At 40.8% G+C, this 26,305-nt stretch overlaps 2 protein-coding genes across 2 annotated transcripts in view; both read left to right on the top strand.

The window, feature by feature from the left end:
* slc12a3 (solute carrier family 12 member 3) overlaps window positions 1-26,305 on the top strand; it is a 75,182-nt gene that overhangs the window by 42,109 nt on the left and 6,768 nt on the right. Inside the window, exons 18-26 of the mRNA XM_034177179.1 lie at window positions 1,620-1,726; window positions 1,855-1,934; window positions 2,137-2,205; window positions 5,833-5,931; window positions 6,018-6,129; window positions 13,556-13,642; window positions 15,060-15,198; window positions 15,353-15,420; window positions 21,566-21,733. Of these exons, the coding sequence (XP_034033070.1) occupies window positions 1,620-1,726; window positions 1,855-1,934; window positions 2,137-2,205; window positions 5,833-5,931; window positions 6,018-6,129; window positions 13,556-13,642; window positions 15,060-15,198; window positions 15,353-15,420; window positions 21,566-21,707 (903 nt within the window). The 3' untranslated portion in view covers window positions 21,708-21,733. The remainder of the gene's footprint in view (window positions 1-1,619; window positions 1,727-1,854; window positions 1,935-2,136; window positions 2,206-5,832; window positions 5,932-6,017; window positions 6,130-13,555; window positions 13,643-15,059; window positions 15,199-15,352; window positions 15,421-21,565; window positions 21,734-26,305) is intronic.
* herpud1 (homocysteine-inducible, endoplasmic reticulum stress-inducible, ubiquitin-like domain member 1) overlaps window positions 25,743-26,305 on the top strand; it is an 11,091-nt gene continuing 10,528 nt past the window's right edge. Inside the window, exon 1 of the mRNA XM_034177181.1 lies at window positions 25,743-26,041. Coding sequence (XP_034033072.1) covers window positions 25,889-26,041 — 153 coding nt within the window. The 5' untranslated portion in view covers window positions 25,743-25,888. The remainder of the gene's footprint in view (window positions 26,042-26,305) is intronic.

Raw genomic sequence — 26,305 nt, 5'->3', positions numbered from 1 at the left:
TCAGGGAGACAGACACCCTCTCTACTTTTAAGATTAGGCTTAAAACTTTCCTTTTTGCTAAAGCTTATAGTTAGGGCTGGATCAGGTGACCCTGAACCATCCCTTAGTTATGCTGCTATAGACTTAGACTGCTGGGGGGTTCCCATGATGCACTGAGTGTTTCTTTCTCTTTTTGCTCTGTATGCACCACTCTGCATTTAATCATTAGTGATTGATCTCTGCTCCCCTCCACAGCATGTCTTTTTCCTGGTTCTCTCCCTCAGCCCCAACCAGTCCCAGCAGAAGAGTGCCCCTCCCTGAGCCTGGTTCTGCTGGAGGTTTCTTCCTGTTAAAAGGGAGTTTTTCCTTCCCACTGTTGCCAAGTGCTTGCTCACAGGGGGTCGTTTTGACCGTTGGGATTTTTCCGTAATTATTGTATGGCCTTGCCTTACAATATAAAGCGCCTTGGGGCAACTGTTTGTTGTGATTTGGCGCTATATAAATAAAATTGATTTGATTTGATTGTACTGCTTTGTGACCCTGAAAAATGCAGTGCCACGGACATCAGTGCCTGATGTAGCATCCCAAAGACAATTCTAAACATATCAAACTTTGTAGTACAGTGGAGCAGTAGTTAGTTAGTCTTGATTCAAGAGCCACCAAAACCCAGTGGTTTGTGTGTGTTTGACGGCCGGGCCTCTTTTTTCTTGGGTTGGGTTCAGGCCAAACCTTCGACATGAAGCTGCTGCCATGTTGTTCCCACCACCAGCATGGATGGTGACTGGAGTTGAATGCTAAGAAATTCAAGGGGCCTTGTGCCATTTTCAAGCTGCAGAAGTACACTGCTTTGGAATTTTTATGATGTCAACTTTTTTCTGATGTGCACTGGGCAGGTTTGAGGCCAAGTGTGAAGCGATTGGAATGAGGATCAGCACCTCCAAATCAGAGACTGTGGTCCCTTCATGGGACAGGGTGAATTGTTCCCTCCGGGTAAGGCGAGAGCTACTGCTCCAAGTAGAGGATTTCAAGTATCTTCATGAGTGGGGGTAGGATAGAGTGTGATATTGACAGGTGGATTTGGGTTCCTTCTGAGGTCCTCTGGATGCTGTCCAGTACTATTGTAGTGAATAAAGAACTGAGCCAGAAGACAAGACTCTAGATTTACCAATCAATTTACACTCCTACCCTCACCTATGGTTATGACCTTTGGGTAATTGAAAGAACAAGGTTGTGGAAACCAGCCGCGGAAATGAAGTTCACTCTGAGACAGGATGAGACACTTGACTATCTGGGAGGGACTCAGAGTAGAGTCGCTGCTTCTTTGCATCAGATTAAGCCAGTTGAAGTGGTTCGTTCATCTGGTCAGGATGTTCCCTGGTCATCATCCTAAGAAAGTCTTTAAGGCTCATCCAAGTGGGAGATGAATCCAGGGAAGACCCAGGACATGCTGGAGGGATCATATTTCCCAGCAGGTTTGGGAAGGCCTCGGGGTCCCTCAGGAAGAGTTAGAGTACATGGCCGAGGATGGGGAAGTGTGGGATGAGCTGCTCGGTCTGCTCCCACTACAGGCCGGACAAGCCACAGAAAAACAATGAATAAATAATGTTGCCTTTTTTGCTTGTGCTCTTCCTGTCCACCAGGGGGCAGGGTTGGGTCGTATGAGGCCAAATGTACTGCTGATGGGTTTCAAGAATGACTGGTGCAGTGACTCACCTCAGGCTGCGCACAACTACATCGGAATTCTGCAGTAAGTAGAAATACAGTAAACAGGTGTGTTAGTCCCAATCAAAATCTAAATGGAACTTGCACAAGAGAAAACCAAAGTGACGTCACCATGAATGTGTGTATATTCATGTACGTGCGTGTGTGTTTCAGTGATGCATTCGACCTGCAGTTTGGAGTGTGTGTGCTGAGAATGAATGAAGTGGCCCTGACAAAGTCATTTCAGCCACATGGTGAGAACCTCAAATGAAATCAGTGAAAGATGACAGGAAATTAAAGTCCTGCTTTTGCAGTATTTGTGCCAGAATGTTAAAAGTTAAAGGAGAAAGCGATAAGATGTGTGGGACATTTTGGATTTACATTCATCCATCATGACTGAAATTGTCCTCCTTGCACAAAAGCATAAACACAACATATTCTTCCTTTTTTTTTAAGTCAATGAATGCTTTGATGGAGAACCAGACAGCAAAGACCTCCCTTCTACTCTTCAAACCATCACTACATGTATGTATATGTGAGGATGTGTAAGTAGACCTCATTGTGGTAGATGGATGGTATTGTTTTCAGCTTTGTTTATCTGTCTTGGTTTGATTAAAATAACTCAAAACTTTTTAATCTGATTCCAGCCGAACATGGTGGAATGACCGAGGCTCAGCCAAGGCCAAAGTGATTTCATTTTGAGAAAAATTAGGTAAAAGTCAAGGTCACAGGTCAAAGTCAAATTTTAGGCACAATGTGTATATTTGGGGCATATTTACAATGGCTGTTTTGAGAAATTAGTTACAGATACACTTATAGTTACTATTAAATGGTAAATGGACTGCATTTATATAGCGCTTTTCCATCTGCATCAGACACTCAAAGCACTTTACAATTATGGCTCACATTCACTAGGATGTCAGGGTGCTGCCATACAAGGCGCGCACACCGGGAGCAATAGGGGATTAAAGTTTTTAGTGATTTAGTGATTTTCCAGTCAGGCGGGGATTTGAACACCTTAACCACTAGACCATCACCTCCTAAACACTAATAATTAAACACTAATATTGATTCATACAGTGCATTCATAAAGTATTCACAGCGCTTCACTTTTTCCACATTTTGTTATGTTACAGCCTTATTCCAAAATGGATGAAATTCATTTTTTTTTCCTCAAAATTCTACACACAACACCCCATAATGACATTGTGAAAAAAGATTTTTTTTTTTTTTTTTTTTGTAGATTTTTGCAAATTAATTAAAAATAAAAAACTAAGAAATCAGACGTACAAGCATTCACAGCCGTTGTCATGAACCTCAGAATTGAGCTCAGGTGCATCCTGTTTCCACTGATCATCCTTGAGATGTTTCTACAGCTTAATTGGAGTCCACTTGGGGTAAATTCAGTTAACTGGACACGATCTGGAAAAACACACACCTGTCTACATATAAGGTCCCATAGTTGACAGTCAGAGCACAAACCAAGCATGAAGTCAAAGGAATTTTCTGTATACCTCTGACACAGGATTGTCTCGAGAATGAAATGTGGGGAAGAGTACAGGAACATTTTTGCTGCTTTGAAGGTCCCAATGAGCACAGTGGCCTCCATCATCTGTAAAGCCCGTGTGAAGCCCGTCTAAACTGAGCGATCAGGGGAGAAGGGCCTTAGTCAGGGACGGAAGCCACTCCTTAGTAAAAGGCACATAGCAGCCCACCTGGAGTTTGCCAAAAGGCACCTGAAGGACTCTCAGACCAGGAGAAACCAAATTCTCTGGTCTGATGAAACAAAAATTGAACTCTTTGGTGTGAATGCCAGGCATCATGTTTGGAGGAAACCAGGCACCATCCCTGCAGTGAAGCATGGTGGTGGCAGCATCATGCTGTGGGGATGTTTTTCAGCAGCAGGAACTGGGAGACTAGTCAGGATTGAGGGAAAGATGAATGCAGCAATGTACAAAGACATCCTGGATGAAAACCTGCTCCAGAGCGCTCTTGACCTAAAAAAAAAATGAATTTACTCCATTTTTGGAATAAGGCTATAACATAACAATATGTGGAATAAGTGAAGCGCTGTGAATACCTTCCAGATGTACTGTATATCAAATACCCTATAAGGACAAACTCAGGGTCACAACATAACATAATGTCAAGACCACACAGAAGCAGAAGGCACTCTGAGTGCCCATTCTCATTTCATCTATGTATCACGGGTGCATCTGCATGTGGTGACGAAACTTAAATTGATTAATGTTGCTTTGTTGATGTGAAGAAAAATTCATTGTAAAATGAGACAATCACACTGACCTTCAATTTCAAATTATTTTAATTTATGTAGCGCCAAATCACAACAAAGGTCCGTCAAAGCGCTTCACACAAGTAAGGTCTAACCTTACCAACCCCCAGAGCAAGCACATAGGTGACAGTGGTAAGGAAAAACTCCCTCTGATGATTTGAGGAAGAAACCTCAAGCAAACCAGACTCAAAGGGGTGACCCTCTGCTTGGGCCGTGCTACAGACACAATCTACAAAACAAATATACAAAAAATTTTGCCATTGCGCAGGACGGGACGGTTACAGAAGAAGACACCACTCCCTTCTCTGCATGGAGCCACACCTCAAACAGAGAAAAAAACAGAATCAGACATAGGAAAGACAACAAATACTGCATAAATTATCAGCATTAAGCAACAAGAAAAACAGAAGAAATACTAAGGTGATCGCCGGTCACGAGCCCTAAGCTTCACTAAAAGACCCAGGATTTAGATAAAGTTGAGGCCGCGGCCTGCTCCGTTTACTAGTAAAATGAATTTAAAAGATTAAAAAGCACAGTAACATACTATGCAAGTATGCTTACATAAAAAAGGGAAAATAAGTGCATCTTAAGTCTGGACTTGAAAGTCTCTACAGAATCTGACTGTTTTATTGATGCAGGGAGATCATTCTACAAAACAGGGGCACAATAAGAGAAAGCTCTGTGACCTGCAGACTTTTTGTTCACCCTAGGACACAAAGTAGTCCTGCACCCTGAGAACACAGAGCCCAGGCCGGTACATAGGATATAACTAACTAAGTAGGGAGGTGCCAGTCCGTGCACAATTTTCTAGGTTAGTAACAGAACCTTAAATTCTGATCTCACTGGGACAGGAAGCCAGTGAAGAGATACCAAAATGGGTGTAATGTGGTCGAACTTTCTGCTTCATGTCAAAAGTCAGCAGCAGAATTTTGAACCAACTGGAGACCCCTAATAATAGACTACAGTAGACCAGAAAATAGAACATTGCAGTAGTCCAAGCTAGAAGAGACAAACACATGGATCAAGGTCTCAGCATCAGGCATAGACAGGGTGGGACAAATCTTTGCTATATTTCACAGGTGGAAGAAAGCAGTCCTCATAATATCTCTAATGTGGAGGTCAAAGGACAACGTAGGATCAAAAATTACCCCAAGGTTCCTCACTTTGTCAGTGTGATGTATGACACACGAGCCTTAGCTAAGCATTAACTGGTCATATTGATGCCGATGTCTCACTGGACCAAGAACCGTCATTTCAGTCTTATCAGAGTTTAAAAGTAGCAAATTGCTAGACATCCAGCTTTTTTCAACGATGCACTCCAATCTTCTAAGGATTTTATGTGGATGAGATTACCAGCAGTTATCGGCATGTATAACTGAGTATCATCAGCATAGCAATAAAAGGTAATCCCAAAACACCACAATATGTGCCCAAATGGTGCTATATAAAGGGAGAAAAGCAGGGGGCCTAAGACGGACCTCTGTGGAACCCCAAATTTCATGTCACTAAGGTTAGAGGTACTGTTATTGTACAAAACACAGTGAGAACGACTGGTCAAGTATGATGTCAACCATGCAAGGGCAGTCCCAGTAATTCCAAAATGATTTTCCAGCCTATCAAGTAGAATATGATGATCCATGGTATCAAATGCAACACTGAGATCTAACAGCACAAGAACCGTAGTGGTGTCCGAATCCATTGTAAGCAGAAGATCAGTAGTGCATGCTTATAGTCTAAGATAACATCACGCGTGACGTGATGCTATCTTAAACCTTCAACAAAAAACCTTCAATTTTGTTTTTGTGATGTGTGTGTCCTAAACAAGCATTAGGTTTCTGTGTTCTAATCCTTGTTTGCAGCCACCTCTTCCTTTGCTCCCGAACCTCAACCTGGTACCGTGTTTCAGAAAAAACAAGGAAAGAAGACTATTGATGTCTACTGGCTATCTGATGATGGAGGTCAGATCATTTCTGTACCTTCTTCACTCACTATCATTGTGATCCCACTTTGTCACATCTCGTCATCCCGCCTATTTATACATCAGGTTTGACCCTGCTGCTGCCCTACCTGCTCACTCGGAGGAGGCGCTGGGCCAGATGTCAAGTCCGAGTGTTTGTGGGAGGAGAAATGAGCAAGAAGGAGGAGCAGAGAGCTGAGTGAGCACACTGAATCCAGCAGTTGATCAGCGAGTTTTATTCTAAACAAATCAATGCAAATGTCTGTTGCATCTGTCAGAAAATCTAATTGGGCACGTAGTCTCGTTTCAGGGCAGGTGCTAAAGATGTTAAATGAAAGAGCATATGATGCAAAAATTGTACTTCTGTGGACAGTCCCATTATCATTATTCACATTAAATCTTGGTCAAACTTACCGACACAACTTCTCCCCAAAAAAAAACTCAGTTTTCGAGAATGCTTTGGTGCTTGCAGCCAAAAAGAAAACAGCACACTATCTTTCCGTGCAAAGTGATGCCGTGTTTGTGTTTCGCACTGGCAGACTGTCTCCAGAAGTGGCCAAATCCCACGATTTCACGCAAGGGTTCAAACGAAACTGCACTGTCCCATTATCAGAGTTATTTCTTAGAACTAAAATAATGGTGAAAGTAGAGGTCCATCAAGGAGCACATACTCTCCAGAAAGACTTTAAACCAGAGCTGCACAAATCTGTTCCTGCAAGTGTTTCCCAGCTCCTCAATGGCTCGGCACAGCACACCTGTTGTGTGTGTGTGTGTGTGTGTGTGTGTGTGTGTGTGTGTGTGTGTGTGTGTGTGTGTGTGTGTGTGTGTGTGTGTGTGTGTGTGTGTGTGTGTGTGTGTGTGTGTGTGTGTGTGTGTGTTGTGAGGAAGGGAGGCCTGCAGGGTGTTGCCCCACACATACATCCATGCATCTGCTATGAACATTACAGTAAGATATTCAATAACTGGATTTGTATTCACATCAAAATACAGTAAACTCTTACTTCATCTAACCACCATCATAAACGGTCCAAAGCAACAAACCACTTGACTTTTACCATCTGCAAACAAACAAAAACACAAATGGGCATACAAACAGGGAAGATCATGTGACTCACCCTCCTCCAATGGTTGATTAGATTAGACAGATTAAATTAGACACTTTGTTGTCATTATACAACCCCTGGCAAAAATTACGGAATCACCGGCCTCGGAGGATGTTCATTCAGTTGTTTAATTTTGTAGAAAAAAGCAGATCACAGACATGACACAAAACTAAATGTTGGGAAAGTGTAGGGACACGGACCCACAACAGGGGGCGCAAATGAACGGTCAATAGATGAGCCAAAATATAACAATTTAATGTTGTGAATGTGCACAACGAACATACAGACAATCTCAGAATATCATAACAGTCAATACACAAAGGTGACGTGTGGGCAGGCTCGAGGATAGAAGACGTCTGTCCTAAGAAGAGCCGGAACCACACGATTTCCGCCGCCCCAGAACCTGGTGAATACTGGAGCCGCCAAGTCCCGAATTCCCAGGTGATCACCGTCCCCGACTGTCGGATCTGGTACTGCTGGCGAAGAATAAAGACAGTCAAGTGTGGGTGTGTGTACACCCAGTAACAACAACGGTGGGAATGCCACCTCCACCTCTCACTCATTAACTTGCAGAGTACTGTGGATTCCTCAGGGGAAAAGAGTGCCTTCAGCGCTCTCACAGCTTCCACCGACGGAGGAACTGGTACTTCTGCAAACACTCACAATATACAAGTATTACAATTACAAAACGGCTGAGGATATTACCTCCAATGAAGTATGATATCTCGGCAACGAGGTGGAGATGACGTCTGGTCTTTATGGAGTGAGATGATGTTGAGTAGATGGGTGACAGCTGTCAAGAGGTAATGAGCGACAGCTGTCACCCCCGGCTGTGTCCATGGCGGCAGCGCCCTCTCGTGCCTGAAGCCCGCACTTCAGGCAGGGCGCCCTCTGGTGGTGGGCCAGCAGTACCTCCTCTTCTGGCGGCCCACACAACACTAAAGTCATTTCAAATGGCAACTTTATGGCTTTAAGAAACACTATAAAAAAATCAAGAAAAAAAATTGTGGCAGTCAGTAACGGTTACTTTTTTAGACCAAGCAGAGGGAAAAAAATATGGACTCACTCAATTCTGAGGAATAAATTATGGAATCACCCTGTAAATTTTCATCCCCCAAACTAACACCTGCATCATATCAGATCTGCTCGTTAGTCTGCATCTAAAAAGGAATGATCACACCTTGGAGAGCTGTTGCACCAAGTGGACTGACATGAATCATGGCTCCAACACGAGAGATGTCAATTGAAACAAAGGAGAGGATTATCAAACTCTTAAAAGAGGGTAAATCATCACGCAATGTTGCAAAAGATGTTGGTTGTTCACAGTCAGCTGTGTCTAAACTCTGGACCAAATACAAACAACATGGGAAGGTTGTTAAAGGCAAACATACTGGTAGACCAAGGAAGACATCAAAGCGTCAAGACAGAAAACTTAAAGCAATATGTCTCAAAAATCGAAAATGCACAACAAAACAAATGAGGAACGAATGGGAGGAAACTGGAGTCAACATCTGTGACCGAACTGTAAGAAACCGCTTAAAGGAAATGGGATTTACATACAGAAAAGCTAAACGAAAGCCATCATTAACACCTAAACAGAAAAAAACAAGGTTACAATGGGCTAAGGAAAAGCAATCGTGGACGGTGGATGACTGGATGAAAATCATATTCAGTGATGAATCTCGAATCTGCATTGGGCAAGGTGATGATGCTGGAACTTTTGTTTGGTGCCTTTCCAATGAGATTTATAAAGATGACTGCCTGAAGAGAACATGTAAATTTCCACAGTCATTGATGATATGGGGCTGCATGTCAGGTAAAGGCACTGGGGAGATGGCTGTCATTACATCATCAATAAATGCACAAGTTTACATTGATATTTTGGACACTTTTCTTATCCCATCAATTGAAAGGATGTTTGGGGATGATGAAATCATTTTTCAAGATGATAATGCATCTTGCCATAGAGTAAAAACTGTGAAAACATTCCTTGCAAAAAGACACGTCCGGACCTTAATCCAATTGAAAATCTTTGGTGGAAGTTGAAGAAAATGGTCCATGACAAGACTCCAACCTGCAAAGCTGATCTGGCAACAGCAATCAGAGAAAGTTGGAGCCAGATTGATGAAGAGTACTGTTTGTCACTCATTAAGTCCATGCCTCAGAGACTGCAAGCTGTTATAAAAGCCAGAGGTGGTGCAACAAAATACTAGTGATGTATTGGAGCGTTCTTTTGTTTTTCATGATTCCATAATTTTTTCCTCAGAATTGAGTGATTCCATATTTTTTTCCCTCTGCTTGGTCTAAAAAAAGTAACCGTTACTGACTGCCACAATTTTTTTCCTGATTTCTTATACTGTTTCTTAAAGCCAGAAAGTTGCCATTTGAAATTACTTTAGTTTTGTGTCATGTCTGTGATTTGCTTTTTTTTTCTACAAAATTAAACAACTGAATGAACATCCTCCGAGGTCTGTGATTCCATAATTTTTTCCAGGGGTTGTATATTGTTTAATCAAATTCTGTTTAGTGCTTCTCAGTACAGATTTTAACAGCCAGACGAAAATGCAACATGAAGCATAAAACATAAAAGGTAAGAACTAAAAACATGCAAACGGCAGTAAAGTGCAACAATAAAGTGCAGTTCTGCAGAGTATGAGTGCAGGAGTGTGTCAGCGGGTGACGGAGGTCTCAGCTCTGGGGAAGAAGCTGTTCCTCAGTTTGTTGGTCTGGGTTTTAATGGCTCTGAAGCTGCGTCCAAAGGGCAGGGGGACAAACAGTCCATGACCATTTGTTACCACAACCAATCAGTTGGTTGTACAACCCCTGGCAAAAATTATGGAATCACCGGCCTCAGAGGATGTTCATTCAGTTTAATTTTGTAGAAAAAAAGATCACAGACATGACACAAAACTAAAGTCATTTCAAATGGCAACTTTCTGGCTTTAAGAAACACTATAAGAAATCAAGAAAAAAAGATTGTGGCAGTCAGTAACGGTTACTTTTTTAGACCAAGCAGAGAAAAAAAATATGGAATCACTCAATTCTGAGGAAAAAATTATGGAATCACCCTGTAAATTTTCATCCCCCAAATTAACACCTGCATCAAATCAGATCTGCTCATTGACATTGACCCTATGTGTCTTTTTGCAAGGAATGTTTTTGCAGTTTTTGCTCTATGGCAAGATGCATTATCATCTTGAAAAATGATTTCATCATCCCCAAACATCCTTTCAATTGTCCAAAATATCAACATAAACTTGTGCATTTATTGATGATGTAATGACAGCCATCGCCCCAGTGCCTTTACCTGACATGCAGCCCCATATCATCAATGACTGTGGAAATGTACATGTTCTCTTCAGGCAGTCATCTTTATAAATCTCATTGGAAAGGCACCAAACAAAAGTTCCAGCATCATCACCTTGCCCAATGCAGATTCGAGATTCATCACTGAATATGACTTTCATCCAGTCATCCACAGTCCACAATTGCTTTTCCTTATCCCATTGTAACCTTGTTTTTTTCTGTTTAGGTGTTAATGATGCCTTTCGTTTAGCTTTTCTGTATGTAAATCCCATTTCCTTTAGGCGGTTTCTTACAGTTCGGTCACAGACGTTGACTCCAGTTTCCTCCCATTCGTTCATTTGTTTTGTTGTACATTTTTCGATTTTTGAGACATATTGCTTTAAGTTTTCTGTCTTGACGCGTTGATGTCTTCCTTGGTCTACCAGTATGTCATAGGTATTAAAGGCACTGCGCTGCGGTGGTTTGAATCATATTTATCTAATAGATTACAGTTTGTTCATGTAAATGGGGAATCTTCTTCGCAGACTAAGGTTAATTATGGAGTTCCTCAAGGTTCTGTGCTAGGACCAATTTTATTCACTTTATACATGCTTCCCTTAGGCAGTATTATTAGACGGCATTGCTTAAATTTTCATTGTTACGCAGATGATACCCAGCTTTATCTATCCATGAAGCCAGAGGACACACACCAATTAGCTAAACTGCAGGATTGTCTTACAGACATAAGGACATGGATGACCTCTAATTTCCTGCTTTTAAACTCAGATAAAAGTGAAGTTATTGTACTTGGCCCCACAAATCTTAGAAACATGGTGTCTAACCAGATCCTTACTCTGGATGGCATTACCCTGACCTCTAGTAATACTGTGAGAAATCTTGGAGTCATTTTTGATCAGGATATGTCATTCAAAGCGCATATTAAACAAATATGTAAGACTGCTTTTTTGCATTTACGCAATATCTCTAAAATTAGAAAGGTCTTGTCTCAGAGTGATGCTGAAAAACTAATTCATGCATTTATTTCCTCTAGGCTGGACTATTGTAATTCATTATTATCAGGTTGTCCTAAAAGTTCCCTGAAAAGCCTTCAGTTAATTCAAAATGCTGCAGCTAGAGTACTGACGGGGACTAGAAGGAGAGAGCATATCTCACCCATATTGGCCTCTCTTCATTGGCTTCTGTTAATTCTAGAATAGAATTTAAAATTCTTCTTCTTACTTATAAGGTTTTGAATAGTCAGGTCCCTTCTTATCTTAGGGACCTCATAGTACCATATCACCCCAATAGAGCGCTTCGCTCTCAGACTGCAGGCTTACTTGTAGTTCCTAGGGTTTGTAAGAGTAGAATGGGAGGCAGAGCCTTCAGCTTTCAGGCTCCTCTCCTGTGGAACCAGCTCCCAATTCGGATCAGGGAGACAGACACCCTCTCTACTTTTAAGATTAGGCTTAAAACTTTCCTTTTTGCTAAAGCTTATAGTTAGGGCTGGATCAGGTGACCCTGAACCGTCCCTTAGTTATGCTGCTATAGACTTAGACTGCTGGGGGGTTCCCATAATGCATTGAGTGTTTCTTTCTCTTTTTGCTCTGTATGCACCACTCTGCATTTAATCATTAGTGATTGATCTCTGCTCCCCTCCACAGCATGTCTTTTTCCCAGTTCTCTCCCTCAGCCCCAACCAGTCCCAGCAGAAGACTGCCCCTCCCTGAGCCTGGTTCTGCTGGAGGTTTCTTCCTGTTAAAAGGGAGTTTTTCCTTCCCACTGTTGCCAAGTGCTTGCTCACAGGGGGTCGTTTTGACCGTTGGGGTTTTTCCGTAATTATTGTATGGCCTTGCCTTACAATATAAAGCGCCTTGGGGCAACTGTTTGTTGTGATTTGGCGTTATATAAATAAAATTGATTTCATTTGATTTGATTTATGTTTGCCTTTAACAACCTTCCCATGTTGTTTGTATTTGGTCCAGAGTTTAGACACAGCTGACTGTGAACAACCAACATCTTTTGCAACATTGCGTGATGATTTACTCTCTTTTAAGAGTTTGATAATCCTCTCCTTTGTTTCAATTGACATCTCTCGTGTTGGAGCCATGATTCATGTCAGTCCACTTGGTGCAACAGCTCTCCAAGGTGTGTTCACTCCTTTTTAGATGCAGAGTAACGAGCAGATCTGATATGATGCAGGTGTTAGTTTTGGGGATGAAAATTTACAGGGTGATTCCATAATTTTTTCCTCAGAATTGAGTGATTCCATATTTTTTCCTCTGCTTGGTCTAAAAAAGTAACCGTTACTGACTGCCACAATCTTTTTTTCTTGATTTCTTATAGTGTTTCTTAAAGCCAGAAAGTTGCCATTTGAAATGACTTTAGTTTTGTGTCATGTCTGTGATCTGCTTTTTTTCTACAAAATTAAACAACTGAATGAACATCCTCCGAGGCCGGTGATTCCATAATTTTTGCCAGGGGTTGTAGTAACAAATGGACTACATTTGTATAACTTTTCCATCTAAGTAGAATAGAATAAACTTTATTGTCTGTCTCAAAAAGGTCACAGAAATTCTTCTTCAACAGGCTCATAAAAACACATTAAATACTCACACAAAAATACACTGTACACTAAAAAACACACACACAGTTGACAACACACACATCTATCTGGTCTTATTGAGGGTTGCTACAGCAGAGGGAATCAGATGTTCAAAGCGCTTTACACTGATGCCTCACCTTCTCACATTCATTCACACACTGATGTCAGGGTGCTGCTGCACAAGACGCTCAGCTGCACAGCAGGAGCAACTGGGGAATAAGAACCTTGCCCAAGGGCCCTTATTGATTTTTCAGTCTGGATTTGAACTGAGGATCCTCTGGTGTCAGGCCTGCCGCTTAACCACTAGACTATCACCTCCCCAACGACATGGAGAAAACTATCCAGATCAGTTGAGGTAGATTTGCTGGATGGGCTTTGCTGTTCCACTGATGCACCTTTAATACCTCATGCTTACAATGAATTCTGATTGACAAGACTAACAATTAACTGAACATACAGCTGCATTTCTGTATGCAAACACCAACTTTATTTTCAAGTGGAGAAAAATTAAATCAAAGTCATATTCAACAAGCAAAAAGCCACTTTTCTTTGAGTACTTTGTGGCCCAAATGCAAAAATATTACTTTGTGGAATTCACTCCTCTTTTGTTTTTTTTTTTTTTGTTTTTTTTTCAGGGTATTAGCACTTATTAAAAAGTTCCGACTGGGTTTCCATGATGTCCAAGTGCTTCCTGACATCCACCTGAAATCTCATCCTGCAAAGTATGACTGCACAATGATAACAACAATAATGACATGACTTTTATACCAATTTCAGGTCAGACATTTTAAAATGCTTCATATCACCAGAACACGTGAAAACACAAGTAGTTAATAAAACACAAAATAAAGTGCAAAGATAAAAGAAAATATCAAATAGAATAAAAGTCTAAACGCTACATATATTCATGATTTTAAAATGTGTTAAATATAAATAAAATAAAGACGATATACCAGTTAAAAGCAACAAGAAAACAGGATCATTCTTGTTGAAATGGGTCAAGAAAAAGTAGTACATTTAGCACCCGTCCCAAACCCAGACTGATTCTGTACTGTAGTCTTGTAAGCGTCAACCAGAAATGGTTTAGTGCTGAACAGATAACACTAAAAGGTTTCCGAACGTGGCTCACATCCTCTGTGATATTATTGAACTAAAATCCTCCACTGAACAGCTTGCAGAGAGGTTGCTCCATGAAAATTCAGTAAGGTATGTCTTCTTTAATACATTCCAATTCTAAGGTAGAACTATACTACTGTATACTAATGTATATCTAAAAAAAAGAAGAGTAGAGTAGAGTAGAGCCACTTAGGTTCCTGGTCTTGAGAACCAGGCGGTAGGTTGAAAAGCTTTTTTATCCCATGGGAACTCTCCCTACCCACCCAATCGGCTCAAGAATATGGACATGTATATAAGTGATATTTACAAAATATAAATATATATAAAACTTATATACAAAATAAGGGTAATAAACAACATATACAAGAAATATAGTACTACATAATATTATAGGAGTTAGCTTCTAAAGCCTAAATATTAATACAGGAGAAGATTGTAGTATATGTATGCCTAGTCTGTAGACTAGTAGTAAAATTAAATTACAGCTAGTAGGCTAAGCTATAAATATGGTTATTTTATTATAGAAACAGAAACTATGATGTAGTATGTTTTAGGTACCTATCTAACGTTAACCCTGCTAACTTACTATAGGAAGACAAAAATAAATAAATTTGTAAATCACGAAAATAAGCTAACTATAGCTAGAAGAGCTACCGTTAAATTAGCCGTTAATGAGCCAACCGTACCATGTAAGATTTGCTACAGCGTCAGAGAAATCAAGGATTGTGTTTATTGTAGTTAATTTGGAAAAGTAAGCAGTCTTGTCTTGGCAGTCGACTGAGTTTATTTATAATCAGCTGAACAATCGTACCATCCACAATTAGCCGCCTCCAGCCCCCAAAAGCTAAAATGTGCTGATCACAACAAACCACAGCATAGACAGGCCCACAAGGTCACGTGGTTTGCTCATAGTTTCTTGTCTGTAAATACAAAAAGAGGTTTCCCTGCACTTGATTTATGGTACTAATTGCACTGTTTTCAGCAGTTACCCATAATGTTTGTGTGCCATGTTTTGTAATGCAGCGTTCACCAGTTTGAGGATATTGTGGGTCGTTTCAAAGTGGAGACAAACCCCAAGCAAGGTTCTGATTTGGGGCCGCCAAGATCACACCAACAACCCTGGATGATCACAGAGCAGGATCTCCAGAGGAACAGGGTCAAGGTCTCTCTCACACACCCACATGGACACACACACATGCAGAGAAAGAGCAAAAGAAACACACTTGTCGCACACTTAGATCCAGAACAAAAGAGAAACGCTCCTTTTTTTCCTCCATCTTCTTGTCATAAAATGTTAAATTTTCTCTGTGCTTCAGTGTCTCCATCAGATTCGTCTGAATGAGATTCTCCAGGATTATTCCAAAGAGGCTGCACTGATTGTTATGTGAGTATTGTAGTAAAGCTTTTATTTGTTTGCTTTTATTTTACTTTATTCTTAGCCTCATAAATAGCAAAGAACAACACAGAAGGATCAAGTGGTTCCTATAAAACAATATATATATATATATATATATATATATATATACATATATATATATATATATATATATATATATATATATATATATATATATATATATACACACACAGATGGATAGTTGACTTGGCGCTAGCTTGACATTAGGTGCATTGCCAGTCCCTTGCCATCACACCTGCCTCCATTGTTTGCAACAGGATTTATATTTTGCTTACAAAATGTGCTGCGTTTGACACAGTTGATCATCATATTCTACTTGATAGGCTAGAAAACTGTTTCGGGATTACTGGAACTGCTCTTGTGTGGCTGACGTCTTATCTGTCTGGTCATTCCCATTGTGTTTTGTGCAATGACACTACCTCTGACTTTAAGGGCATGAAGTTCGAGGTTCCGCAGGGATCCGTTCTGGGTCCCCTGCTTTTTTCCCTGTATATGTTTTATTTGTTATTATCTATCGTCCACCTGGTCATTACTGTGAGTTTCTCTGTGAATTTTCAGACCTTTTGTCTGACTTAGTGCTTAGCTCAGATAAGATAATTATAGTGGGCGATTTTAACATCCACACAGATGCTGAGAATGACAGCCTCAACACTGCATTTAATCTATTATTAGACTCTATTGGCTTTGCTCAAAAAGTAAATGAGTCCACCCACCACTTTAATCATATCTTAGATCTTGTTCTGACTTATGGTATGGAAATAGAAGACTTAACAGTATTCCCTGAAAACTCCCTTCTGTCTGATCATTTCTTAATAACATTTACATTTACTCTGATGGACTACCCAGCAGTGGGGAATAAGTTTCATTACACTAGAAGTCTTTCAGAAAGCGCTGTAACTAGGTTTAAGGATATGATTCCTTCTTTATGTTTTCTAATGCCATATACCAACACAGTGCAGAGTAGCTACCTAAACTCTGTAAGTGAGATAGAGTATCTCGTCAATAGTTTTACATCCTCATTGAAGACAACTTTGGATGCTGTAGCTCCTCTAAAAAAGAGAGCTTTAAATCAGAAGTGCCTGACTCCGTAGTATAACTCACAAACTCGTAGCTTAAAGCAGATAACCCGTAAGTTGGAGAGGAAATGGCGTCTCACTAATTTAGAAGATCTTCACTTAGCCTGGAAAAAGAGTCTGTTGCTCTATAAAAAAGCCCTCCGTAAAGCTAGGACATCTTTCTACTCATCACTAATTGAAGAAAATAAGAACAACCCCAGGTTTCTTTTCAGCACTGTAGCCAGGCTGACAAAGAGTCAGAGCTCTATTGAGCTGAGTATTCCATTAACTTTAACTAGTAATGACTTCATGACTTTCTTTGCTAACAAAATTTTAACTATTAGAGAAAAAATTACTCATAACCATCCCAAAGACGTATCGTTATCGTTGGCTGCTTTCAGTGATGCCGGTATTTGGTTAGACTCTTTCTCTCCGATTGTTCTGTCTGAGTTATTTTCATTAGTTACTTCATCCAAACCATCAACATGTTTATTAGACCCCATTCCTACCAGGCTGCTCAAGGAAGCCCTACCATTATTTAATGCTTCGATCTTAAATATGATCAATCTATCTTTGTTAGTTGGCTATGTACCACAGGCTTTTAAGGTGGCAGTAATTAAACCATTACTTAAAAAGCCATCACTTGACCCAGCTATCTTAGCTAATTATAGGCCAATCTCCAACCTTCCTTTTCTCTCAAAAATTCTTGAAAGGGTAGTTGTAAAACAGCTAACTGATCATCTGCAGAGGAATGGTCTATTTGAAGAGTTTCAGTCAGGTTTTAGAATTCATCATAGTACAGAAACAGCATTAGTGAAGGTTACAAATTATCTTCTTATGGCCTCGGACAGTGGACTCATCTCTGTGCTTGTTCTGTTAGACCTCAGTGCTGCTTTTGATACTGTTGACCATAAAATTTTATTACAGAGATTAGAGCATGCCATAGGTATTAAAGGCACTGCGCTGCGGTTGTTTGAATCATATTTGTCTAATAGATTACAATTTGTTCATGTAAATGGGGAATCTTCTTCACAGACTAAAGTTAATTATGGAGTTCCACAAGGTTCTGTGCTAGGACCAATTTTATTCACGTTATACATGCTTCCCTTAGGCAGTATTATTAGACGGTATTGCTTAAATTTTCATTGTTACGCAGATGATACCCAGCTTTATCTATCCATGAAGCCAGAGGACACACACCAATTAGCTAAACTGCAGGATTGTCTTACAGACATAAAGACATGGATGACCTCTAATTTCCTGCTTTTAAACTCAGATAAAACTGAAGTTATTGTACTTGGCCCCACAAATCTTAGAAACATGGTGTCTAACCAGATCCTTACTCTGGATGGCATTACCCTGACCTCTAGTAATACTGTGAGAAATCTTGGAGTCATTTTTGATCAGGATATGTCATTCAAAGCGCATATTAAACAAATATGTAGGACTGCTTTTCTGCATTTACGCAATATCTCTAAAATCAGAAAGGTCTTGTCTCAGAGTGATGCTGAAAAACTAATTCATGCATTTATTTCCTCTAGGCTGGACTATTGTAATTCATTATTATCAGGTTGTCCTAAAAGTTCCCTAAAAAGCCTTCAGTTAATTCAAAATGCTGCAGCTAGAGTACTGACGGGGACTAGAAGGAGAGAGCATATCTCACCCATATTGGCCTCTCTTCATTGGCTTCCTGTTAATTCTAGAATAGAATTTAAAATTCTTCTTCTTACTTATAAGGTTTTGAATAATCAGGTCCCATCTTATCTTAGGGACCTCGTAGTACCATATCACCCCAATAGAGCACTTCGCTCTCAGACTGCAGGCTTACTTGTAGTTCCTAGGGTTTGTAAGAGTAGAATGGGAGGCAGAGCCTTCAGCTTTCAGGCTCCTCTCTTGTGGAACCAGCTCCCAATTCAGATCAGGGAGACAGACACCCTCTCTACTTTTAAGATTAGGCTTAAAACTTTCCTTTTTGCTAAAGCTTATAGTTAGGGCTGGATCAGGTGACCCGGAACCATCCCTTAGTTATGCTGCTATAGACGTAGACTGCTGGGGGGTTCCCATGATGCACTGTTTCTTTCTCTTTTTGCTCTGTATGCACCACTCTGCATTTAATCATTAGTGATCGATCTCTGCTCCCCTCCACAGCATGTCTTTTTCCTGGTTCTCTCCCTCAGCCACAACCAGTCCCAGCAGAGGACTGCCCCTCCCTGGGCCTGGTTCTGCTGGAGGTTTCTTCCTGTTAAAGGGGAGTTTTTCCTTCCCACTGTGGCCAAGTGCTTGCTCACAGGGGGTCGTTTTGACCGTTGGGGTTTTACATAATTATTGTATGGCCTTGCCTTACAATATAAAGTGCCTTGGGGCAACTGTTTGTTGTGATTTGGCGCTATATAAAAAAATTGATTGAAAAATTGATTGATTGATATGGCACCCCTTGGGAACATTTTGCGGCATTTCGGGGTTGCTTTTCATTGTTATGCTGATGATACTCAGTTGTATATGCCGATAGCTGCTGGAAATCCTGTCCACATAAAATCTTTACAGGACTGTCTTGCAGCAGTGAGAAGTTGGATGTCTACCAACTTTCTACTTTTGAACTCTGATAAGACTGAAATGATGGTTCTTGGCCCAGCAAGACATCGGCACCAATTTGATCAGCTGGCGCTTAGCCTAGGTTCATGTGTTATACATCATACTGACAAAGTGAGGAACCTTGGGGTAATCTTTGATCCTACGTTGTCCTTTGACCTCCATATTAGGGACATTACGAGGACTGCTTTCCTTCATCTGAGAAATATAGCAAAGATTCGCCCCATCCTGTCTATGGCTGATGCTGAGACTCTGATTCACGCATTTGTCTCTTCTAGATTGGATTATTGTAATGCTTTATTTTCTGGTCTGCCGCAGTCTAGCATTCGAGGACTTCAGTTGGTGCAGAATGCTGCTGCCAGAATTTTGACACAAAGTAGAAGGTTTGACCACATTACTCCCATTCTGGCATCCCTTCGTTGGCTACCGGTTTCTGCCAGATTGGATTTTAAAGTTTTATTGTTGGTTTATAAAATTTTCATGGACTGGCGCCTTCCTACTTGGCGGACTTGGTTAAGCCCTACGTACCTGCAAGGCCTTTGCGTTCGCAGGGCTTCTGTGTGTTCCGAGGATGAACAAAAAGTCTGTGGGGTATAGAGCCTTTTCCTACCGTGGTCCGGCTCTTTGGAATGATCTACCTGCTGTTATTCGGCAGTCTGACACGGTGGAGATTTTTAAATCAAGACTGAAGACCCACTTTTTTAGACTGTCTTATCATTAATTTTTTAATCTGTTTGTGTTTGCTTTGTAATTTCTTTTTATTCTACTGTGTTTTATCTTTTAACTGTGCTTTTCTTGCTTTTATTTTGAATTTAGATTAATTTGTGTTGTGAATTATGTGAAGCGCCTTGGTGCGACTTTGTCGTGATTTGGCGCTATATAAATTAATAAATTATAAATTATATAATTATTACATAATGCATACTTGTGGTAGCTAAGGACCTGAGCGAGGGGAGCACCTTAAAGCAGTTATTCACAATGGATTTAATCATTCACGTGTCACGCTAAAGGGCAAATGCTGGCAGGAAATATCGCAAGTGTCACATAACTTGATGCTAACACCTGCCACATAATACAATGCTAATGGGCTAACATTAACAAGAAGACTGTAATATATCACATTATTATCACTTTACCGGGGCGTTGCTGGGCCAGTATCGTAGATTTATGTTGACGCTATCTTGCTATACCCGCCTGCTGTGCGTAAAACAAATGACGTCATAGCGCGCAGCCCAAGAACTGTCCTCAGAGGGGGGGGAAAAAAAACTGTCCGCAGAGGAAAAGATGAAAATGCGAGAAGTATGTTTTGGTCCCAATATGGATATTCCGGATGATTTTCTCATGGATAGTACGACAATGAACAGAAGCTAAAGCAGCCAGCTTGATGAGGATGCACTGGCTAAATTGGAGAGCACCGTGCGCCAGTCGACACGACAAAAGTTAAGTGAGCCAACTTTTTATGTACGCGTTACGTGTTGTGTATCGCAGTAAAAAGTGATAATAATGTAAATAACATGCTGTTGTCGTGCGGGATGCATTTTTCTGAGTGTCTCCGTTCATGCCCAGTCGCCCAAAATGACAGATATTCGCCCTTGTCTAACTCAGGCGAATATCTGTCATTTTGGGTGACTGGGCGTAAACGTCGGGCCTCTGAAAATGCATACCGCCCTCCAAAAGCATGTTATTGTATTATTACTACCGCTCATGCTAATGCTAACAGGTTAGCATTAGCATGAGCTGAGTGCCTCCATTGTGATCAACAGGATTGATAATGTGCTTAAGAAAACATAACGTTTCAATTTTGGTTTGAAAAGTGATGCGAAAGGTATAGGTATTGGTTTATTTTTATATTGTTTTTACCTACCAGGGAGATTACACACATAACGTAAAGTGTTATTGGTGGTCTTTCTGTGGGAGTCCGGTGTCGCTGACCAAACGGCCCCCCCTAAAAATCGGTCCGCCTGGCCTCCACTGCACATGCGTCATTTCGGAGCGTCAGCCGCGGTTCACCAATTATCGCCTTGTTTCTGTTTAAAACTGCACTCCAGTCATTATTTATCTCAGCGACAGCTATCTGAAGCTTTTTTACAACAATCATTTCTACATAAATTCAGCATTATTTCATCATAAACGTGGCAGAGCAGCGCGTCTGAGTCTGACGTGCTGCTGCTGCGCCTATGTCATTCAGTGTGTCAGCAGTGTCTCATTGAGTATCACCTTGTTTCTCCTTAAAACTGACTTTAGAATGATTGAAGAGGTTTTAATTTGTCATCTGATGGTTAATAATCGGGCGTTCGGTCAGTGACACCAGGTCGGGTTTGAGATCTCATGTGAACTGAATGTCCTCAGAGTTTTTTCTAATCACTTATTGGTGTTTTATAAAAATTCTGAGCACACTGACTGTGTTCTTATTGGACAAATGCGGTCATTAATTGTTCCTTCTTATGCTTCTGTGTGTTTCCTGACAGTACCATGCCCGTGGGGAGGAGAGGGGTGTGCCCCAGTACTCTCTCCCTGGCCTGGCTGGATGTCTTGTCTCATGATCTGAGACCTCCAGTCCTGTTGGTCAGAGGAAACCATGAAAATGTTCTCACCTTCTACTGCCAATGAGATGCATACATAATGAAACACAACTTGTTGTCATGATTTTACTCTGTGTTCATGTGATGAACATACTCTTCTGAAAATTATTGTGTTTATGTTCCTTAAAGCTACAGTGTGTAGGATTTAGTGTCATCTAGTGGTGAGGTTGCAGACTGCATTATGCTGTCATCTGTCATGATATTGTTTGCCTCTTTGGTGACAGGGATTTATGCTCCCTTGCCTTCTGTAGTGATGAGCTATATTTATGATTTTCCATTTCATAAAATGAGGGTTTTCAAACAGAATTAGAATTTGTGTTATCTACAGTCCACGACACACTGCAGTAATGTGAAAGACAGAGTAAGTGTGTCTCTTTTAGGCTGCTGTATCAACATGGCGGCCAACATGAGGGGGTTTGCTCGAGTTTAGAAATGAAGGTATATAATAATAATAATATAATAATAATAATATAATTCAGTAGTGAACAGATGGTTCTGAATGCTATATTCCATTTGATAAATACGACACACCATAGCTTTATTATATTTTTTATACTGTAAAGTAAATCTGGTGTTGTACTGTTGGAACAGATGATGTAATATTCAGCCAATTATTGATTGAGAAGGTGTTTTTGTTCAAGTGACATTCAGAAATAATCACGCATATAACAGCACATTCAGGACAAAGCAATCATTGAGAACCCAACATGGCAATTACATGAAAATCAACAATGAATCTATGTAAAATTATGACAGTATACGAGGTCTCTTAGATAATAAACCGACCCTTTTATTTTTTTTTAACTATATGGATTTGAATGACATGCGATTACACCAATCATGCTTGAACCCTCGTGCGCATGCGTGAGTTTTTTCACGCGTGTCGGTGACGTCATTTCCCTGTGGGCAGGCCTTGAGTGAGATGTGGTCCCGCCCTCTCGGCTGAATTCCTTTGTTTCACACGCTGCTCGAGACGGCGCGCGCTGCTTTATCAAAAATTTTTCTGGACCTGTGAGGAATATCCGAGTGGACACTATTCGAGAAATTAAGATGGTTTTCTGTGAAAAGTTTAACGGCTGATGAGAGATTATGGGGTGTTTCTGTCGGTGTAAGGACTTCCCACGGAGCGGGACGTCCTGCAGCGCTTCCAGGCGCTGTTGTCGGCCTGTTTCGAGCTTAAAACATCCTAATTTAAGGCTTAATTCACCCAGGACATCGTGAGAGAACAGAGAAGATTCAGAAGAGGCCGGCATGAGGAATTTATGCGGACATTCCACTGTTTAAGGACATTTTTTAATGAAAGACGTACGCGCAAATTCGCCGAGTCGTTTCCGTGACGACTCGGCAAATCTGTGTGCGCCGCGACAGGAAAAACACCTCCGTGTTGAAAACCATTTGTAGAATTCAGGCGGCTTTTAATGGCTTTCAACAAGTGAGTAACTGAGAAATTGTTTAACAGCTTGGGCATGTTCCAACTTGCCCGTTAAGATTTCCAACGGAGGTGTTTTTCCTGTCGCGACCCCCCGCGGTCGGGTCCAGCCCGACATGCGACTCTGCCCGCACGTTCTTTCATTACAAAATGACCGTTAACAATGGAATGTCCGAATAAACTCCTCATGCCGACTTCTTCTGAAAGTTCTCTGTTCTCTGACGACTTACTGCGTCAACAGAGCCTGAAATGTGGAAGTTTTCAACTTGAAACGGCGAGACGCTGCCGCCTCGAAGCGCAGATCGCCGTCAGGCGCCGTGGACCGTCCTTAAAGCGACACTACCAGACCAAAATCTCATCAGCTGTTAAAATTTTTACCGAAAACCAGCTGAATTTATTGAATGGTGTCCACTCAGTTGTGCCTTACAGTTTTGAAAATTTTTTTATCAAACAAAGCAACAGTCTCTGAGCCATTCCTAAACAATGAAAAAAATCGACGAGCGGGTGGACGACTCCTCACTCAAAGACTGCCCACAGGCGAATGACGTAACCGACAGGCGTGAAAAAACTCTCGCATGCCCACGAGGGTTCAAGCATGTCTGATGTAATCACACGTGATTCAAATCCATATGGTTTTTGAAAAAATAATAAGGTCGGATACTTTTCTAATAGACCTCGTATGAAATGCATCTTGAAATTTGGCTATGGTGTTTGTGAAATCTTCTGTTTCAACCTCTTAATTACCCAAACCAAAATGTCCACATCCAGCTTTTAAATCTTATGGTTTGAAACAGTAGAACAATGTTTCAGGATTCAAAATTCTATTATTTTTATTATGTTGTGTAATAGCATAGCATAAGTCACCTCAAAGGAATATATGTAAGAAGGGCTAGCCCTTACCAACCCCATGAGCAAACATATTTTGTCATTTTACAGGAAGAAATCTGAAGCAGACCAGACTTATTGGGGTAGCCATCGGCTCTGGTCTTCCTAACAAGATACAACAAAAGGTTCAATACAAGATTTACAGAACATACAATGACATAACAAAAAAACTGCAGCTGAGACAGCGATATAAATCTTATTGTTAATAATGGTAGAGGCAGTGCTGCTAACAAAAAGACAGGAGGCAGAGCTAGAGGTTGCAGAGCTGAAGATTAGAGCCCAGTAGATATGGATTTTTGGGGAGGCTGATACCGATACCAATATTAGAGAGTTAAAAAAAAATTAATTAAAATTCTGATATCTGCTGATAGTAAAAGTAAGTCCCTTCGGCTGCTCCCTTGTTTGCACTCGGGGTCGCCACAGCAAATCCAAGGTGGATCTGCATGTTGAATTGGCACAGGTTTTACGCCGGATGCCCTTCCTGACGCAACTCCACATTACATGGAGAAATGTGGCAGGGGTGGGATTTGAACCCGGAGCCTTCTGAACTGAAACCAAGCGCATTAACCACTTGGCCACCACCCCTGCTCTGATATCTGCTGATATATACATAAAAAATGGCAATGATTCCTAACATTTAATTATCAAACCCTTATGACAAAGTAACTGAGCCTTTATATTTTACTATTTAAAATAAACTTTATTATATAATTAACTATAAATATAACTAGAAACCAACCAACATATGTCACACTGCTATCGCTTGGATTGGCAGTTGCTGTGTTGTATTGCTTAGCATCGCATAAATAAACTTTTTGTCTATTTTGACCCCGCCTAGCTGGTGGTATAGCAAATACTTTTCTTGTTTCTCTGTAAAACACCCACTCTGATTGACAGTGAATGGCAGCTGGTCACTTTGCCTCTGTCTCTTGTACGTAGTTAATGTGACCATATGACCTAACAGAAATGTTGCAACTGAGACAGCCAAATAAATAAATAGTTCAATAGTTTTGATACTCTTGCACACACTAATCACGCATGTGTCATTGGAGGTCATCTGTGCAAAGCAGAAATGAATCAGGTGGAATGAATACCGTACAGCAATACTATATAACGGCAGAAAAATTACAGACAGGATGCTAACGTAATTGCAGGAAACATAGTCCTACGTTTCACTAACATTCACCAGAGTCTAGATGTAATGAGTCCAACACCAATAGATGGAGAGAAAAAGTGATTCAATAAAGCCCACTCCATATTAGTCATGGAGAACAGATTTCACATCATGCGCGCAGATGTGTCGCGCATAGCTAGTCTCTTATGTTGGTGCCGATGCTGTATCTCCAAAATCGATGGATAGCTATCAACATAATTTTAATCATATTTTAAATATTGATTTTATGGAAATTATGGCTTTAATTTTAGATTTCTTTCAGATAAATCTACGGTTTCTTTTATGTCTTTTGTTGAAGCACTTTGAGCAGCACTATATGCAAATAAAGACGATATCACCTTTGTTTGATGATTCACTCCTCAGTTTTTTTTAACGTTTTCCACTCAACTTCACGAAGTGTAGTGAATTATCTTAACTTGAAGTAGACCATCTTTGTAAGGGAAAATTCCGAGTTGCGCGTGCTCAGTGAAGGGTGTGTGCTGGAGCGACCACGTCACCTCGCGATGGGACTGTGACCAATCAGGAGCGGCCACAGTGTGTTTGGAAACATTTCTGTTCGCTAAAGTCCCGGATCACAGCGCGAGCGCGCAGACTTGTCGATCTCGCGGAGGAGACGGTTGCTTTTGTGTGTGTTTTGATAGCAGACGCGATACATATACATTAAATTTTACCAAAAAGAACCTTGGATTTTACTGTTATATCCCAGTAAGTAGACAAGAAAATGGAAGGCGGTGATTTACAACAAAAGACGGCTACTCTCATCATAAAAACGCCCAATCAGACACAGCAGGACCAAACCATCGAAGGAGTTTGCCTGAACTGGACTGTGAAGGAGCTCAAAAGTCACCTTTCTTCGGTGTATGCCACTAAACCGGTGAGTTCTGACACGCATTACTTTAGCGGGCTAATGTTAGCCAAAGTGTTCGGTCACGTGACAGCAAAGAATGCGATGGCATGCAGCTGCTGCTGTCAGGAATTTTCTTCATATTTCCTTTTTTTTAATGACAGATCTCGAAACAGTTTTCCCACTGAGCTAGAAACACACTCTAAAACATACTTATTTTGAACAACTAGTTGTCATTCTGATGAAAATATTAAGTCTGAAGCGGAACTTATCAATTTTTTAGCTAATGATTAT

The sequence above is a fragment of the Thalassophryne amazonica genome, chromosome 8, assembly GCF_902500255.1.
Source record: "Thalassophryne amazonica chromosome 8, fThaAma1.1, whole genome shotgun sequence".
Lineage (NCBI taxonomy): Eukaryota > Metazoa > Chordata > Actinopteri > Batrachoidiformes > Batrachoididae > Thalassophryne > Thalassophryne amazonica.
This window is presented reverse-complemented; position numbering and strand designations above follow the sequence as displayed.